This window comes from Rattus norvegicus, chromosome 11, assembly GCF_021556685.1.
Source record: "Rattus norvegicus strain SHRSP/BbbUtx chromosome 11, alternate assembly SHRSP_T2T, whole genome shotgun sequence".
Classification (NCBI taxonomy): Eukaryota; Metazoa; Chordata; class Mammalia; order Rodentia; family Muridae; genus Rattus; species Rattus norvegicus.
This window is the reverse complement of record NC_141544.1, coordinates 85,195,286-85,212,774: the sequence shown is the minus strand read 5'-3', so window position 1 is coordinate 85,212,774 and position 17,489 is coordinate 85,195,286. Positions and strand designations below refer to the sequence as shown.

At 41.0% G+C, this 17,489-nt stretch overlaps 1 protein-coding gene across 1 annotated transcript in view; it reads right to left on the bottom strand.

Annotated features, from left to right (window-relative positions):
• The window catches only part of Atp13a5 (ATPase 13A5), a 139,620-nt gene that overhangs the window by 59,444 nt on the left and 62,687 nt on the right, over positions 1-17,489 (bottom strand). The window contains 2 exon segments of the mRNA NM_001191657.1: positions 13,797-13,947; positions 16,349-16,410. Of these exon segments, the coding sequence (NP_001178586.1) occupies positions 13,797-13,947; positions 16,349-16,410 (213 nt within the window).

Below are 17,489 nucleotides of genomic sequence, written 5' to 3'. Positions count from 1 at the left end.
AGGCTTATTCTTTGTCTGCGACTGTTCTCTCCCCTGCTCGCTCATTTCTCAAAGCTTAGCCCTCTGTGCTTTGCCTCCCGTTCCTACTTCACGTCCTCTCATTTTCGTTTCTTGATTATCAATATCCCTACTCTTAATAACATTTGAACACCGCCCCTGTGTTCTCAGTAGCTCTGTTATTCTCTAACTTGATCGTGGGTGTAAACGACAGACCTATTGCTTTGTTCTCTATTATCTGTTGAGAAATCATTTCCTGTCCTTTGTTTCTTTGGCCTAAAGAGTAGAGATCATAAGCTCAAGAGAGAACTCTTCAGGAAGAAGATCCACAGGGAACAATATGTACAAAAGGTGGGTGAGCCATGAAAGACGCATCTACCCAAATAGGCATGCAGACCACAGGTGAAAACAAAGGCCTCCAAAGGCTACCGTTCCTAAACACTGAAAACAAACAAACCAACAACAACAGCAAACAATAACAACAACAAAAAAACCTAACAAGTCACCGAAATACCAAATAAATGATTCAAAATCCCACTTTTAAATGTTCTATGACTTCATGAAGAATTAAACAAGCAGATGAATGAAGCAAGAGATTATTTTAGAGGCTGGGGAGATAGCTCAGCAGGTAAAGTGCTTGTTGCCAAGACTTAAATCCAGAATCCACATAAAGCCAGACGTGGACCGCCTGCCTGTAAGCCCAGCATGACTGCAGTGAGATGGGAAGCAGAGACAGAAAAACCTCAGGAGCTGGTGGGCCAGGTAGCCTGGCATCCACAGTACAAACAGGAAGGTTAGCTGAAGATGAGGACTAGGCCTAAAGTTGTCCTCTGCCCACATACATACCTGTGCGCGCACACACACACACACACACACACACACACACACACACACACACGCACAGGTTTGTATACATGTGGAGACAGGGGAGCGGGAATTCAGCATGGAAATAGAGATTTTGAAGAAGTCAAAAAGCATCAATGTTGGAAAAGAAAGTCTAAGACGTGAATCAATCACACATGCACACAACGGAAAGCACCCCCAGGAAAAGACAGGTCAAGAAACTGTCTCCTTCAGATAGTAATGTTAAAACCCAAACGAACATGATCACTGCCTGAAGAAAATCTAAGACATGATCAGGAGAGAAAAATTAAGAATTCATAGGGGTAGAAGGAGGGAGTTGTCACAAAAAAACTAAAGGCAAAGAAGAACTATTCAATAAAATTCTCGCTAAATTGTCAAAATTTAAGGATATGCATATAACATATATAGCATTTAGAACACTATATGAACCTGACAGGAAAAAAAAGAGAGACTGACATTAAAATGTTAACACAACAGAAAAATAATAACTTACTTGCAACAACAAAACTATCAGAATAGCAACAAGCTTCTCAGCCAAAAGCGCTTAAGCCAGGAAAACAGGAAGGAAGTATTTCAAGTTCCAAAATGAAGAACTGCCAACCAAAATCATTTTACCCAGGAGAATTATGTTTTAACTTAAAGGAGAAATAGGGACATCCCAGGATAAGTAAAAATTAAAGCATTTCATAGCCACTAAGCCAGAGTTACATAAGATATTTATAAGAATTCTACACACAGAAGAGGAGGGTAGTCACAACATGAGATAATGAGGAGGAGATGGTGATGGAGGAGGAGAGGGAGGAGGAGGGAGAGGGAGGAAGGAAGGAAGGAAGGAAGGAAGGAAAGAAAGAAAATTCTGTAAGAACAGACAAATAAATAAAAATTAGGAAAGAGTCAAAAACACCCAATTCAACAAACCAGCAAACCCTAAAGGCCAGCAAAATAAAAAACAAGTAGTTTCAAACCAACCACAGAATAAACAAAACTACAGGAAATAGCAGGTATATTTCAACAATAATCCTGATTATGGTTGCAACTTTCTAATTAAAAGACACAGACCACCTGATTGAATCAGAACATAAGATCCAACTATTTGCTCACTGTGAGAAACATATTTCATTGGTAAACACACAGGAAAACTGAAAAAAAAAATCAAAGAGTGGAAAACTATGCATCCTGCAACAAGCAGATCCAGAAAACAAACAGGATTAGCCATACCTGACAAAGTAGGTTTCAAACCAAAAGTTTGAAAGAGATAGAGGATGTTACTAAAAGAAAATATCCATTAAGAAGGTTAAAAATTAGGGGTTGGGGATTTAGCTCAGTGGTAGAGCGCTTGCCTAGCAAGCGCAAGGCCCTAGGTTTGGTCCCCAGCTCTGAAAAAAAGAAAAAAAAAAAAACGTAAAAGAAGGTTAAAAATTTAAACATATAGGTTTGATGCTGGGGTACCCAATTACATAAAACACACTTAAAATCATAGATAGTCCCATATACAATAATACTGTGTGGATTCAATTCCCTACTCTCCTCAATAAAACACCACAGCGAGAAACTCTACAAAGAAAGCTCATTGTTCAACAGCACCATAAAGCAAAGAGCTCAAGTGGACCGATTTAATAAACATCTGCTGTCATTCTACCTCTCCGATGTAAATATGCATTGCTGTCAGCGGCCCATAGAACTTTCTCAAAAACCAGATCAAATTCTGTGCCACAAACCAAGTCTTAAAAAAATACATTTTCTTAAATCTTATCAGCTTACAGTAGAATAAAACCAAAAATCAATGGCAAGAAATACGACACGTGTATGGGTAATAAATAATACTATCTTGAATGACCCATGTGTTACTGAGAAAGTCAGAAAGGAAACCAAAAACTCTTAGAGTCAATAAAAATTAAAACATGATTTATTGGAACTTTTAGAACGTAGCAGAGCTAGTTCTAAGGGACATGAATTAGTATGAGGTTCTACGCTTACAAGTTAGGGAAAACACTCTGCTGTGCTTGCAGACAGGAGCCTAGCAAAACTGTCTTCTGAGGGGCTTCATTCAGCAGAGGAGGGAAACAGATGCAGAGACCCACAACCAAACATCAGGGAGCTCTGGGAGTCTTGTGGAAGAGTCTGGGGTAAGATTGAGCAAACTACAGGGGTCAAGGACACCACGAGAAGACCTACGGAGTTAAGGAGCCTGGACCCGTGGGGACTCACAAGACTGAATCAGCACCCAAGGAGCATTCAGGGGCTGGTCCTAGGCCCCATATATATTTGTACCAGATGTGCAGCTTGTTCACGTGGGTCCCCTAACAACTGGAGGTGGAGGCTGTCGGATTCAGCTGCCTGACATTGGCTTCTCTTCCCGGAACTAGACTACTCAGTTGGGCCTCAGTGGGAGAAAATGTGCTTAGGCCTACATTGACTGGGTTTCCCAGGGTGGGGTGATATCCAAGGGGGTCTTCCCGTTTGGGGAGGGGTAATGGTGGGAGGTATTTGTAATGGTGGGACTGGGAAAAAAGGAGGGACTAGGGGATGTGATCAGGATGCAAAATAAATAAATAATATAATAAAATAATCAGGGAAAAGTCAATTACATAATTGAATAGTTACCTCTTAGAAAAACAAGAATGGAGTTCTCTGCACCCAAAACCCGTGGGAGGGAGAGCTAAACCTTCAGAGAGGCAGACACGCCTGGGAAACCAGAAGAGACTGCATTCTGCACACATCTCGGACGCCAGAGGAAAACACCAAACACCATCTGGAACTCTGGTGCACAGAAGCTCCCAGAAAGGGTGGCGCAGATCTTCCTGGTGGCTGCCGCTGCGGAGAGCTCATAAGCAACACCCCACGAGCAAACTTGAGCCTTGGGACCACAGGTAAGACCAACTTTTCTGCTGCAAGTGACCTGCCTGGTGAACTCAAGACACAGGCCCACAGGAACAGCTGAAGACCTTTAGAGAGGAAAAACTACATGCCCGAAAGCAGAACACTCTGTCCCCATAACTGGCCGAAAGAAAACAGGAAAACAGGTCTACAGCACTCCTGACACACAGACTTGTAGGACAGTCTAGCCATTGTCAGAAATAGCAGAACAAAGTAACACTAGAGATAATCTGATGGCGAGAGGCAAGCACAGGAACCCAAGCAACAGAAACCAAGACTAGATGGCACCATCGGAGCCCAATTCTCCCATCAAAACAAACATGGAATATCCAAACACACCAGAAAAGCAAGATCTAGTTTCAAAATCATATTTGATCATGATGCTGGAGGACTTCAAGAAAGACATGAAGAACTCCCTTAGGGAAACACAGGAAAACATTAATAAACAAGTAGAAGCCTACAGAGAGGAATCGCAAAAATGCCTGAAAGAATTCCAGGAAAACATAAATAAACAAGTAGAAGCCCATAGAGAGGAGACGCAAAAATCCCTGAAAGAATTCCAGGAAAACACAATCAAAGAGTTGAAGGAATTAAAAATGGAAATAGAAGCAATCAAGAAAGAACACATGGAAACAACCCTGGATATAGAAAACCAAAAGAAGAGACAAGGAGCTGTAGATACAAGCTTCACCAACAGAATACAAGAGATGGAAGAGAGAATCTCAGGAGCAGAAGATTCCATAGAAATTATTGACTCAACTGTCAAAGATAATGTAAAGCAGAAAAAAATACTGGTCCAAAACATACAGGAAATCCAGGACTCAATGAGAAGATCAAACCTAAGGATAATAGGTATAGAAGAGAGTGAAGACTCCCAGCTCAAAGGACCAGAAAATATCTTCAACAAAATCATAGAAGAAAACTTCCCTAACCTAAAAAAAGAGATACCCATAGGTATACAAGAAGCCTACAGAATTACAAATAGATTGGACCAAAAAAGAAACACCTCCCGTCACATAATAGTCAAACCACCAAACGCACAAAATAAAGAAAGAATATTAAAAGCAGTAAGGGAAAAAGGTCAAGTAACATATAAAGGCAGACCTATCAGAATCACACCAGACTTTTCGCCAGAAACTATGAAGGCCAGAAGATCCTGGACTGATGTCATACAGACCCTAAGAGAACACAAATGCCAGCCCAGGTTACTGTATCCTGCAAAACTCTCAATTAACATTGATGGAGAAACCAAGATATTCCATGACAAAACCAAATTTACACAATATCTTTCTACAAATCCAGCACTACAAAGGATAATAAATGGTAAAGCCCAACATAAGGAGGCAAGCTATACCCTAGAAAAAGCAAGAAACTAATCGTCTTGGCAACAAAACAAAGAGAAGAAAAGCACACAAACATAACCTCACATCCAAATATGAATATAACAGGAAGCAATAATCACTATTCCTTAATATCTCTCAATATCAATGGCCTCAACTCCCCAATAAAAAGACATAGATTAACAAACTGGATACGCAACGAGGACCCTGCATTCTGCTGCCTACAGGAAACACACCTCAGAGACAAAGACAGACACTACCTCAGAGTGAAAGGCTGGAAAACAACTTTCCAAGCAAATGGTCAGAAGAAGCAAGCTGGAGTAGCCATTCTAATATCAAATAAAATCAATTTTCAACTAAAAAAGATAAGGAAGGACACTTCATATTCATCAAAGGAAAAATCCACCAAGATGAACTCTCAATCCTAAATATCTATGCCCCAAATACAAGGGCACCTACATACGTAAAAGAAACCTTACTAAAGCTCAAAACACACATTGCACCTCACACAATAATAGTAGGAGATTTCAACACCCCACTCTCATCAATGGACAGATCATGGAAACAGAAATTAAACAGAGACGTAGACAGACTCAGAGAAGTCATGAGCCAATGGACTTAACAGATATTTATAGAACATTCTATCCTAAAGCAAAAGGATATACCTTCTTCTCAGCTCCTCATGGTACTTTCTCCAAAATTGACCATATAATTGGTCAAAAAACGGGCCTCAACAGGTACAGAAAGATAGAAATAATCCCATGCGTGCTATCAGACCACCACGGCCTAAAACTGGTCTTCAATAACAATAAGGGAAGAATGCCCACATATACGTGGAAATTGAACAATGCTCTACTCAATGATAACCTGGTCAAGGAAGAAATAAAGAAAGAAATTAAAAACTTTTTAGAATTTAATGAAAATGAAGGTACAACATACCCAAACTTATGGGACACAATGAAAGCTGTGCTAAGAGGAAAACTCATAGCGCTGAGTGCCTGCAGAAAGAAACAGGAAAGAGCATATGTCAGCAGCTTGACAGCACACCTAAAAGCTCTAGAACAAAAAGAAGCAAATACACCCAGGAGGAGTAGAAGGCAGGAAATAATCAACTCAGAGCTGAAATCAACCAAGTAGAAACAAAAAGGACCATAGAAAGAATCAACAGAACCAAAAGTTGGTTCTTTGAGAAAATCAACAAGATAGATAAACCCTTAGCCAGAGTAACGAGAGGACACAGGGAGTGTGTCCAAATTAACAAAATCAGAAATGAAAAGGGAGACATAACTACAGATTCAGAGGAAATTCAAAAAATCATCAGATCTTACTATAAAAGCCTATATTCAACAAAACTTGAAAATCTACAGGAAATGGACAATTTCCTAGACAGATACCAGGTACCGAAGTTAAATCAGGAACAGATAAACCAGTTAAACAACCCCATAACTCCTAAGGAAATAGAAGCAGTCATTAAAGGTCTCCCAACCAAAAAGAGCCCAGGTCCAGACGGGTTTAGTGCAGAATTCTATCAAACCTTCATAGAAGACCTCATACCAATATTATCCAAACTATTCCACAAAATTGAAACAGATGGATCACTACCGAATTCCTTCTATGAAGCTACAATTACTCTTATACCTAAACCACACAAAGACCCAACAAAGAAAGAGAACTTCAGACCAATTTCCCTTATGAATATCGACGCAAAAATACTCAATAAAATTCTGGCAAACCGAATCCAAGAGCACATCAAAACAATCATCCACCATGATCAAGTAGGCTTCATCCCAGGCATGCAGGGATGGTTTAATATACGGAAAACCATCAACGTGATCCATTATATAAACAAACTGAAAGAACAAAACCACATGATCATTTCATTAGATGCTGAGAAAGCATTTGACAAAATTCAACACCCCTTCATGATAAAAGTCCTGGAAAGAATAGGAATTCAAGGCCCATACTGAAACATAGTAAAAGCCATATACAGCAAACCAGTTGCTAACATTAAACTAAATGGAGAGAAACTTGAAGCAATCCCACTAAAATCAGGGACTAGACAAGGCTGCCCACTCTCTCCCTACTTATTCAATATAGTTCTTGAAGTTCTAGCCAGAGCAATCAGACAACAAAAGGAGGTCAAGGGGATACAGATCGGAAAAGAAGAAGTCAAAATATCACTATTTGCAGATGATATCATAGTATATTTAAGTGATCCCAAAAATTCCACCAGAGAACTACTAAAGCTGATAAACAAATTCAGCAAAGTGGCTGGGTATAAAATTAACTCAAATAAGTCAGTAGCTTTCCTCTACACAAAAGAGAAACAAGCCGAGAAAGAAATTAGGGAAACGACACCCTTCATAATAGACCCAAATAATATAAAGTACCTCGGTGTGACTTTAACCAAGCAAGTAAAAGATCTGTACAATAAGAACTTCAAGACACTGAAGAAAGAAATTGAAGAAGACCTCAGAAGATGGAAAGATCTCCCATGCTCATGGATTGGCAGGATTAATATAGTAAAAATGGCCATTTTACCAAAAGCGATCTACAGATTCAATGCAATCCCCATCAAAATACCAATCCAATTCTTCAAAGAGTTAGACAGAACAATTTGCAAATTCATCTGGAATAACAAAAAACCCAGGATAGCTAAAACTATCCTCAACAATAAAAGGACTTCAGGGGGAATCACTATCCCTGAACTCAAGCAGTATTACAGAGCAATAGTGATAAAAACTGCATGGTATTGGTACAGAGACAGACACATAGAATAGAATAGACCAATGGAATAGAATTGAAGACCCAGAAATGAACCCACACACCTATGGTCACTTGATTTTTGACAAAGGAGCCAAAACCATCCACTGGAAAAAAGATAGCATTTTCAGCAAATGGTGCTGGTTCAACTGGAGGGCAACATGTAGAAGAATGCAGATCGATCCATGCTTATAACCCTGTACAAAGCTTAAGTCCAAGTGGATCAAGGACCTCCACATCAAACCAGACACACTCAAACTAATAGAAGAAAAACTAGGGAAGCATCTGGAACACATGGACACTGGAAAAAATTTCCTGAACAAAACACCAATGGCTTATGCTCTAAGATCAAGAATCGACAAATGGGATCTCATAAAACTGCAAAGCTTCTGTAAGGCAAAGGACACTGTGGTTAGGACAAAACAGCAACCAACAGATTGGGAAAAGATCTTTACCAATCCTACAACAGATAGAGGCCTTATATCCAATATATACAAAGAACTCAAGAAGTTAGACTGCAGGGAGACAAATAACCCTATTAAAAATGGGGTTCAGAGCTAAACAAAGAATTCACAGCTGAGGAATGCCAAATGGCTGAGAAACACCTAAAGAAATGTTCAACATCTTAGTCATAAGGGAAATGCAAATCAAAACAACCCTGAGATTTCACCTCACGCCAGTGAGAATGGCTAAGATCAAAAACTCAGGTGACAGCAAATGCTGGCGAGGATGCGGAGAAAGAGGAACACTCCTCCATTGTTGGTGGGGTTGCAGACTGGTACAACCATTTTGGAAATCAGTCTGGAGGTTCCTCAGAAAATTGGACATTGAACTGCCTGAGGATCCAGCTATACCTCTCTTGGGCATATACCCAAAAGATGCCCCAACATATAAAAAAGACACGTGCTCCACTATGTTCATTGCAGCCTCATTTATAATAGCCAGAAGCTGGAAAGATCCCAGATGCCCTTCAACAGAGGAATGGATACAGAAAATGTGGTACATCTACACAATGGAATATTACTCAGCTATCAAAAACAATGACTTTATGAAATTCGTAGGCAAATGGTCGGAACTGGAAAATATCATCCTGAGTGAGGTAACCCAATCACAGAAAAATACACGTGGTATGCACTCATTGATAAGTGGCTATTAGCCCAAATGCTTGAATTACCCTAGATGCCTAGAACAAATGAATCTCAAGACGGATGATCAAAATGTGAATGCTTCACTCCTTCTTTAAAAGGGGAACAAGAATACCCTTGGCAGGGAATAGAGAGGCAAAGATTAAAACAGACACAGAAGGAACACCCATTCAGAGCCTGCCCCACATGTGGCCCATACATATACAGCCACCCAATTAGACAAGATGGATGAAGCAAAGAAGTGCAGACCGACAGGAGCCGGATGTAGATCGCTCCTGAGAGACACAGCCAGAATACAGCAAATACAGAGGCGAATGCCAGCAGCAAACCACTGAACTGAGAACGGGACCCCCATTGAAGGAATCAGAGAAAGAACTGGAAGAGCTTGAAGGGGCTCGAGACCCCATATGTACAACAATGCCAAGCAACCAGAGCTTTCAGGGACTAAGCCACTACCTAAAGACTATACATGGACTGACCCTGGACTCTGACCTCATAGGTAGCAATGCATATCCTAGTAAGAGCACCAGTGGAAGGGGAAGCCCTGGGTCCTGCTAAGACTGAACCCCCAGTGAACTAGACTCTTGGGGGGAGGATGACAATGGGGGGTGGGTTGGGAGGGGAACACCCATAAGGAAGGGGAGGGGGAGGGGGATGTTTGCCCGGAGACCGGGAAAGGGAATAACACTCGAAATGTATATAAGAAATACTCAAGTTAATAAAAAAAATATTTATTAAAAAAAAAGAAAAACCAGAATGGCAAAGAGAAAGAAAAAAGAAAGAAAGAATAAACCAAAACCAAAAGCAGTAGATGGAAAGAAATATAAAGTTAGGGCTGACGTCAATAAAATGAAGATAACAGGGCAGTTAAAAACAATCAAATGGGGCTGGAGAGATGGCTCAGTGGTTAAGAGGACTGACACCTCTTCCAGAGGTCCTGAGTTCAATTCCCAGCAACCACATAGTGGCTCACAACCATCTGCAGTGGGATTCAATGTCCTCTTCTGGTGTGTCTGAAGACAGCAACAGTGTACTCACACGCATAAAATAAATGAATCTTTTTAAAAAAAATCAAATGACTGGTTCTTTGAAAAAAATAACAAGTCGAATAAAGCCTTAGTCAAACCTACTGACAGAAAGAGGAGATAGAAATGGATAAAAGCAGAGAGAGAAAGGGAGATATTACAACAGATTCTAATGAAATCTGATCACTAGGAAGTATTTTCAAATCATAAACTCCAAAAATCTGTAAAGTCTAGAAGACGTAGGTTAGAGATGAATAATTTTCCAATGTTAAACCCAGAGATGTAAGGGGTTTACTCCTATCCATGACAACCAATAAAATTAAACAGTGACCAAAAAACCTCCCAGCAAAAGGAAGCTGAGAGCAGACTAATTCACTGCCACACTTTACCAGACCTTTAAAGCACTGGCTCCAGTAAGCCTCAAATTATCCCATACAATAGGAAGAAAAGGAACCCAAGCCAACTAGCTCTATGAAGGTAGAATTACCCTGACAGTGTATAAGGACCCAATAAAAAGCTTACCCAGCTACAGGCAGATTTCTCTGATACTATGATTGCCAAAATTACCCACAAAATGTTTGTAAACCAAACCAATTAAGACATTGGAGAGATCACATAACCATAAGGAAGCTGTTTCATTCCGAGATCCAAGGGCAGTTAGGCATACACAGATCATTAAATGTCAAAGACACAGATGGACTGGAGATAGAAATCACTTATCATTTCCAAAGATGCAGAAAAGACCTTTGACAGAGTATAGCATGTGATAGCATCTCTGAAGCAAACCGGGAGCAGAACAAAGATACTTCATCAGAATGATGGCTATTGTGGCTGTAGGAGCCGAGTGGGGCCTTTCCTCACAGATATGCACTGGGGAAACCTGGGACTGAATGTGGTTAATAGCCTGGTGACCTCTGCGTGCTTCCCTTGTTCCCCCACCTCCCATAGCTCCCCTGGACTCCTATATTGAGTTTGTTTATCTCAATCAATCTATAGCTCCCTCCTCCCCTTGACCTTTATCGTGAGCACGTTTACCTTGAGCCTGCTTTCTTACTTAATATATAAAGCCCATCTTTATGGAAGAGGCTACTTGTATCTTACAAGAATTTTGATGTAATCATGCTTTGTGGTGCACTATGGACTGAGTTAATTGTCATCAGGGTGCTTTTTATCAAATTATGCTATGCTTAAATATGCCTAAAATAATCTACCTGGCATCAGACTCTTGAAGTTCATATCAACACTGGCTACTGGTCATGTTGAAGTGAATTTCCTTCTTACTTCCCCTGGCTTAACACTGCTGACCATAGTGTTTGTAAAGACACCCCACGATGTCAAACATACAAGCAGCAAGAGATCAAATGGGGAAAACCTGAATCTCCTAGCAAAGTGAAAATGAGAAAGGAGTGTGTGCTCTCTCAACTCTGCTCAATGAATCATAGTGAAAATGAACGATGAAAGGACTTCAAATAGGAAGAAGCCCTGTTACCCCTGCGTGCACATGTTCCTATACTTAAGTGCCTACACGCCTCTGCCATAAAACTCTTGGGTGTAATGAAGGATTTCAGCAAAGCAGCAGGACGTAAAGTCAACAAGCAAATTGCAGTAGCTTTTCCATAGGTCAACAGCAAGAAGGAAACCAGAAACTGATCTCATCCATAACAGCTCCATAGCATGCCTAGGGTATGGCATACGGAATTCTTAAGTACTAATAGCAATATACACAGAAAACAAAATAATTAACAAATAAGATGTATGAAAAGAGTATTAAATTTTGTAACAACTTCTAACAACACAGTGAAGCTTTTTCTGACTTTTCTACCCAGAAGAGTGGCTGCTGGTGATGGGTGTCCCTAGGCTTGCTCTCCCTCACCTGTGTCTGGAGTCTTAGCTCACTGCCAGGCTGCCATCCCTCCCTCAGAGCTCATTGGAGAGGCACAGTTGCCTCTTCAAGATGATCTCAGATCTTCTAGGCACTTTATGGCTGTGTACAGAGGCTAACCCTGGTGTACAACTCAGTGTTATTTAGTAGATAGTATTCTACAAAATTTATTGTGCAGAAAAATTAGTAGAGATCTTTTAAAAAATATACTCTGCCTCTATAGAGATACTTATTAACTTTCTATGTTAGCGAGCAAACTATCTGTCTCCAAACGTTCAATGTTTGTAATAAATATGGCCCAAGATACTGAGGGTTAATGAAAGTATTAGAGAATAATGCTTTATTCTTTAATAATCTCTTTCAATTAATAACTGAAAATTAGAGTTGATGAGGGTAAGTCTAACTGCCTTCTGAATCTAGACTTGTTTTTTAAATAGTCTATATCACTTGCAAATGTGGAAGATTATTTTTTCCTCGCTGAATAAAATACACTTAGATAAACTGATGTATTGCTCAAAAGAATAAAAAATAGCTAGGAGTACGTTTAGCCAAGAATGCGAAAACCCTTTACAATAAAACTTTAAAGCATCATTGAACACAATTGAAAAAGACACTAGAAGATGGATAGGCCTTCTACACTCGTTGACTGGCAGAGTCCCTATTACAGAAGTTGTCACACTACCAAAGAGAAGACTGAATATTTAATTTGATCCCCCATAAGAATTCCAAAGATGTTCCTCACAGAACTAGAAAAGGGACAATATTAAAATTTGTATGGAACCACAAAAGACCACAGAGAACCAAAACTACCCAAATCAAGAAAAGCGATGACAGGGGTGTCACAACAGCTGATTTCAAATTATACTGCAGAGCCATGGTACCAAAACCTGCATGACACCAACACAAACACAGAACGGAGAGCAAGGAAATAGATAAGATACAGTCATATCCACTGAATTCTGAGTATATGTATATATGTTTGTGTGCATGTGTATGCATCAAAATGCATCAAAGACTTTAATGTAAGACCTGAAATTTGAGAATTATTAGAGGGAAACACATCAAGGACTCAGGTGTGGACTTTTGGAAAAGGATTCCAACAGCTCAGGAATAGCAAGAATTGACAAATGGAACTACATACATTACCAAGCTTCTGCACATCCAAGGAAGCTAACACATTGAAGAGAGACTGTAATTGGGGAAGCGAGCTGCAGCAAATGCTGATAGGGATTCAGGGGGAAAGGGACCTTTACATACTGTTGGTAGCAACACAAATCATCCAGCTACTATGAAAAGTATGAGTAAAGTTTCTGAAAAAAATAAAAAATAGAACAACCATATGATCCTGTTTGCTATGGCACAGCCTACAACAGCAAGGACAGAGAACCAGCCCAAGTGTCGACCATAACTAAGTGGATGAGGAAACTGTGGCATACATACACAGTAGAGCTTTATTCATTCATAAAAATAAAATTATGCCCCTTGGAATGAAAATTGAATGAAACAGGAGGCCACATTAAATGAAATAAGCCAGGCTCAAAAGCCAAGTACCACACACATATTTTCCACCAGGACGTAGGTTGTGTATACATATATACATCATATATATGATATGTACATGCTAAACAGGCTGTTTATGTAGTGGAAGGATAAGGAAGGGAAGGTCAGCTCACCAAAATACATCATGTTGAAAGAAATGTCATTATAAATCCCAGCACTTTGTATGACAACTCTATATTTATAAAATGTGGAAAAACATCTATCTTTATAATGATTGTTCATTTATAACAATGATTAATGATGAAGTGTGACCATTTTCTAGATTTGTAACTGAATTCAAAAGGATCCAGTTCTGCCAATAAAGGTTTCTTCCCTTGATTAATGGATATAACCATCACCTTACCCAGCCAGTGCCTTCAAACATTTTGAGGTCCAGAGGGTCTCCCTGGATGGTCCCATCAAGAAGGATCAGGGAGTGGCAGCTGGCCATGGCTGCACACAGTGGGCCCCAGGGTACAGCCTCACCTGAGGCAAAGCTGTGGACTGCCTGGAAACTGGTTAAAAAGATAATGTTAAAATCGTCAATAAAGTCATTATCATGCCCTTCCTCTTAAATCTTACCAAGGCAGCACCCTGGCTGGCTGACTCTAACCTCTAACTGCTAACCACTAACCTCTAACCTCTAACCTTTAATCTCTTCACATAGACTTTCCCATAGCCTATACCACTGATTCTTAAACTCTGGGCACAGCCCATATGGGTCTGATTAAATGAACGTGGGGGCTCCAAAAATTAAGGCAACAGTAAGCCGTTTCTGAATGTCAATAACCACAAACTCACTCAAAATCAAATGTGCAATGATTCTAAATTGTTTTAGGCAGAGCTAACCCATGCTGCCTCCCCGTGACTTCACTGCAGCCCTGGTTCTGAATACCTAACATGTCCCTCTTGTTCAGTGCACACTAATGCAGCTGACAGAATCAAAGAATAATGTCCTGAACACAGGCTCAGAACATAGACTACTGTTGTGTTATAAACTGTACTATACACACAACACCCTCAGCTACACAACATGACGGTTTGATCATGGAAAACAAAGACTTTTGATATTTTCCTACTGTCATACAAAGCACGGGTTTAAAATAAATTGATGATCCATTATCAATAAATGTCTGAATTGTAGACTTATTTTCTGTACCTGTGTACCTGTAGCTACACCGGGATTTCTTGGGTCAAAGGCATCAGACATGTCCTAGCTCGATCTCACCTTACAGATGCTGATCCTACCAATATAATAGCCTTTGTGCCCTGACTCCAGAGCCAGACTAAGTTTCTTGCTCTGACTCTACTTGTTTGGGGATTTTTCCACTCATGGTCCTTTGCTCACTTGGGACTTAATTTTCAGCTATAGCATTTCTGCAGGTATAGCTATACTCTACCTGCAGAGTGATGTTTACATAACCTGTCTTTGAGCTGGATATGGATTTTCCACTTTGATATAGATTACCACTGGTCAATCAAAAACCAAATTTCATGGACCTTGGATCTAATCACATGGACTTTCGTGGTGTTGCATGTAAACCCATGGAGCTCTCTGAATAGTCACATACTCGAAGCAAGAAGTCTCTGAGTACATGAGGTAACCCAGAAGATTACCTCATGAAGGAAGAGGCTTGCTTAGTGACCCAAGCAACTGAAAGCAAACAGAGGCTTCGACTGATTTTCATTGCTCAGTTCCTTGGGGTCTACGACTGTTTCCAGAAACTTCTTTCTAGTCTACACTCCTGTCACTGAAGCTTCTTCTCCTCCCTGACAATATACCCTGGAATTATCTACCTTCACCTCCTCCTAGTTTTAAGCTGAAGCTGATTATGTTTAGTTGATTCTACCCCTCAGAAGCATCCGCATGCTAGGTGCAAGGGAGGAGGATGGGAGAGGGAAGTAAAAGACCATCTTCCTCCCTCACTGCCCTGGGTCATAGGCACCCTGCTTCTCTAGTCAAAAGCCTAATCAATAAGTCCGAACACCCAGGACAATAAATAGAGCTAGGAATCAAGATGTTCCCTGTGCTCAGCCGGGGTCATCTTCTGCAACATGGCTCTATGCTCAGGGCGTAGCTAACCCCATCAATAGCTTGGTGAACCCTGCCCACTTCTCTGAATCCCCAGCTGCCTCAGCCACTGTTTGGAGTTAAAGTAGGACAATCAAAGCTGAAGATGGAAACCATCACCATTTAGAAGGTGCAAAGTCACACCTCAGCTCTGCAGGAAAAACCTAGGACCACTCTCCCTCCACTCTCCTGCTCTGCTCTGGGGTATGTGTCTATATGGTTACCTTCTTTGTGTTACCATGACAGTCTTTAGCCCAGGTCTATAAAATGTATACCCAGATGCACTCTAAATCCACCTCATAGGCCATAATTTTCAGAGAGTCACCCTTGATGAACTAAAATTCAAAATGACTTCCTACCTTCAATCATCATGTGTCATAAAAAAATCAGATCTGTATCTTACATCAAGCAATTTTATTGTTCTATAAGTCATAATTTCCATAGCCTGTGTTAGCCATTGAAGTTGAGTCCATTCACACACCTCTATCCCATTAGCCTGGGGACTCCGCAGGGAGGCAATGGAGCCCTTTTCTGGGTCTATGAACACAACTGTCTGCCCAGCCACCCAGGAAGCCTTATGATCTGTAATCAAGCATGGCCTTGAGTCCATATCTTGATCCTCTGTCTTACTCATTTGGCCCCTTACCCGTCTCCCCCATTCTCTCTCATTTACTTCCACATCGAATTTGCAGATCTATTCTCTTTGTCTGACTTAGAGCACATTTAACTCAATGAGGTAAAATAACTGGGAGCCGGTGTGAAGCTTATCCCTCAAGCTTGGCGAAGGGTGGATTTGGATTTCACCACAGCAGCCCACCACCAGACCTCCCATCTTAGGGTCCTACCAGTTGCCAGCAGTGGGAACCGTCCCCCAGAGGTCCAGCCCATCTTCTGTAAGAGTTCCTGTCTGAATAAAAAGTTGTAAATGATTTTCTTAAGCAGAATAGTTAAATCTTTGATGCCATGCTTTAAACAAAGCCCAAGCCTCCAAAACACGACAGCAGAACTAGTCATCCGAAAGCGTCTGCGTTTAGCATGGGATCCCTGGAAGCTTCCAACTTCTACATGACACTGTGCAAGAGCTTTGTTTGATTGTCCTTGCTGGTTGTCCTGTCCGCTGATTTTGTCACTGAGAGGCTCCGTATGTGGAGATTCAGCAAGAGCCACCACACAGCTGGCTCCCCAGGGGGGCACCTGCTGTCTCTTCAAAGCAGAATTTGGGTTCTTCCCCCTCTTTCCCAGAACAGTGGGTCCACCCTTTTCCTTTGGGCTCACCATAATTTTCTGAAACTACGGCCAAAACAGTAACCCTTCAGATCATGGTGAAATGCTGAGAAAGAATTTTCAGCCCACAGACAGGAGTGAAATGCTAATAATAAATGTTAATTAATGCCTGCGAGTGAGTTTTATTGCCAGATCAAGAGGAAAATGGTCATTTGATGCTCTGTATTATAGGAAAGCATTTGTCAGTTAATGGAACCCAGAAAGCAAATAGAACCGAGTCTGTTATAGTACATTCGTGTCCCAGTTGTTCATCAGCTGTTTCTGTAGTCCGGCAGCCTTAGGCTAAGCACTCTGCACATGCCCAGAGTGAAGTAGAGTGTGTGCTGCTGGCCCAGCACAGGTCAGGCAGACAGGACACTCCTAAGTACAGACAGAGGCAGCTCACAGTAGCAGATCCTGCACACACTATATAAAGTCATCGACATACAAAACACTGGGTTTCCTAGCTTCCTATTGGATGGCATCATCTGTCATCACAACATACTGTATCAACATGGCAGTTTACAGACATGGGCTTACAAAGTTCTCCTCCGACAACTGAGCAAACAGGAAAGAATCAGACAATTTATCCCCCACGAGGAGACAGTGGTCCACAGGCTGGAAGACTGAACCCAAGGCCAGACAACTTCCTCCACCAGCAAGGATGTTGGTGAGTTCTGCCAGGCATGTGGGGAGATAAAGCCCACTCAGACTCAGCAAACT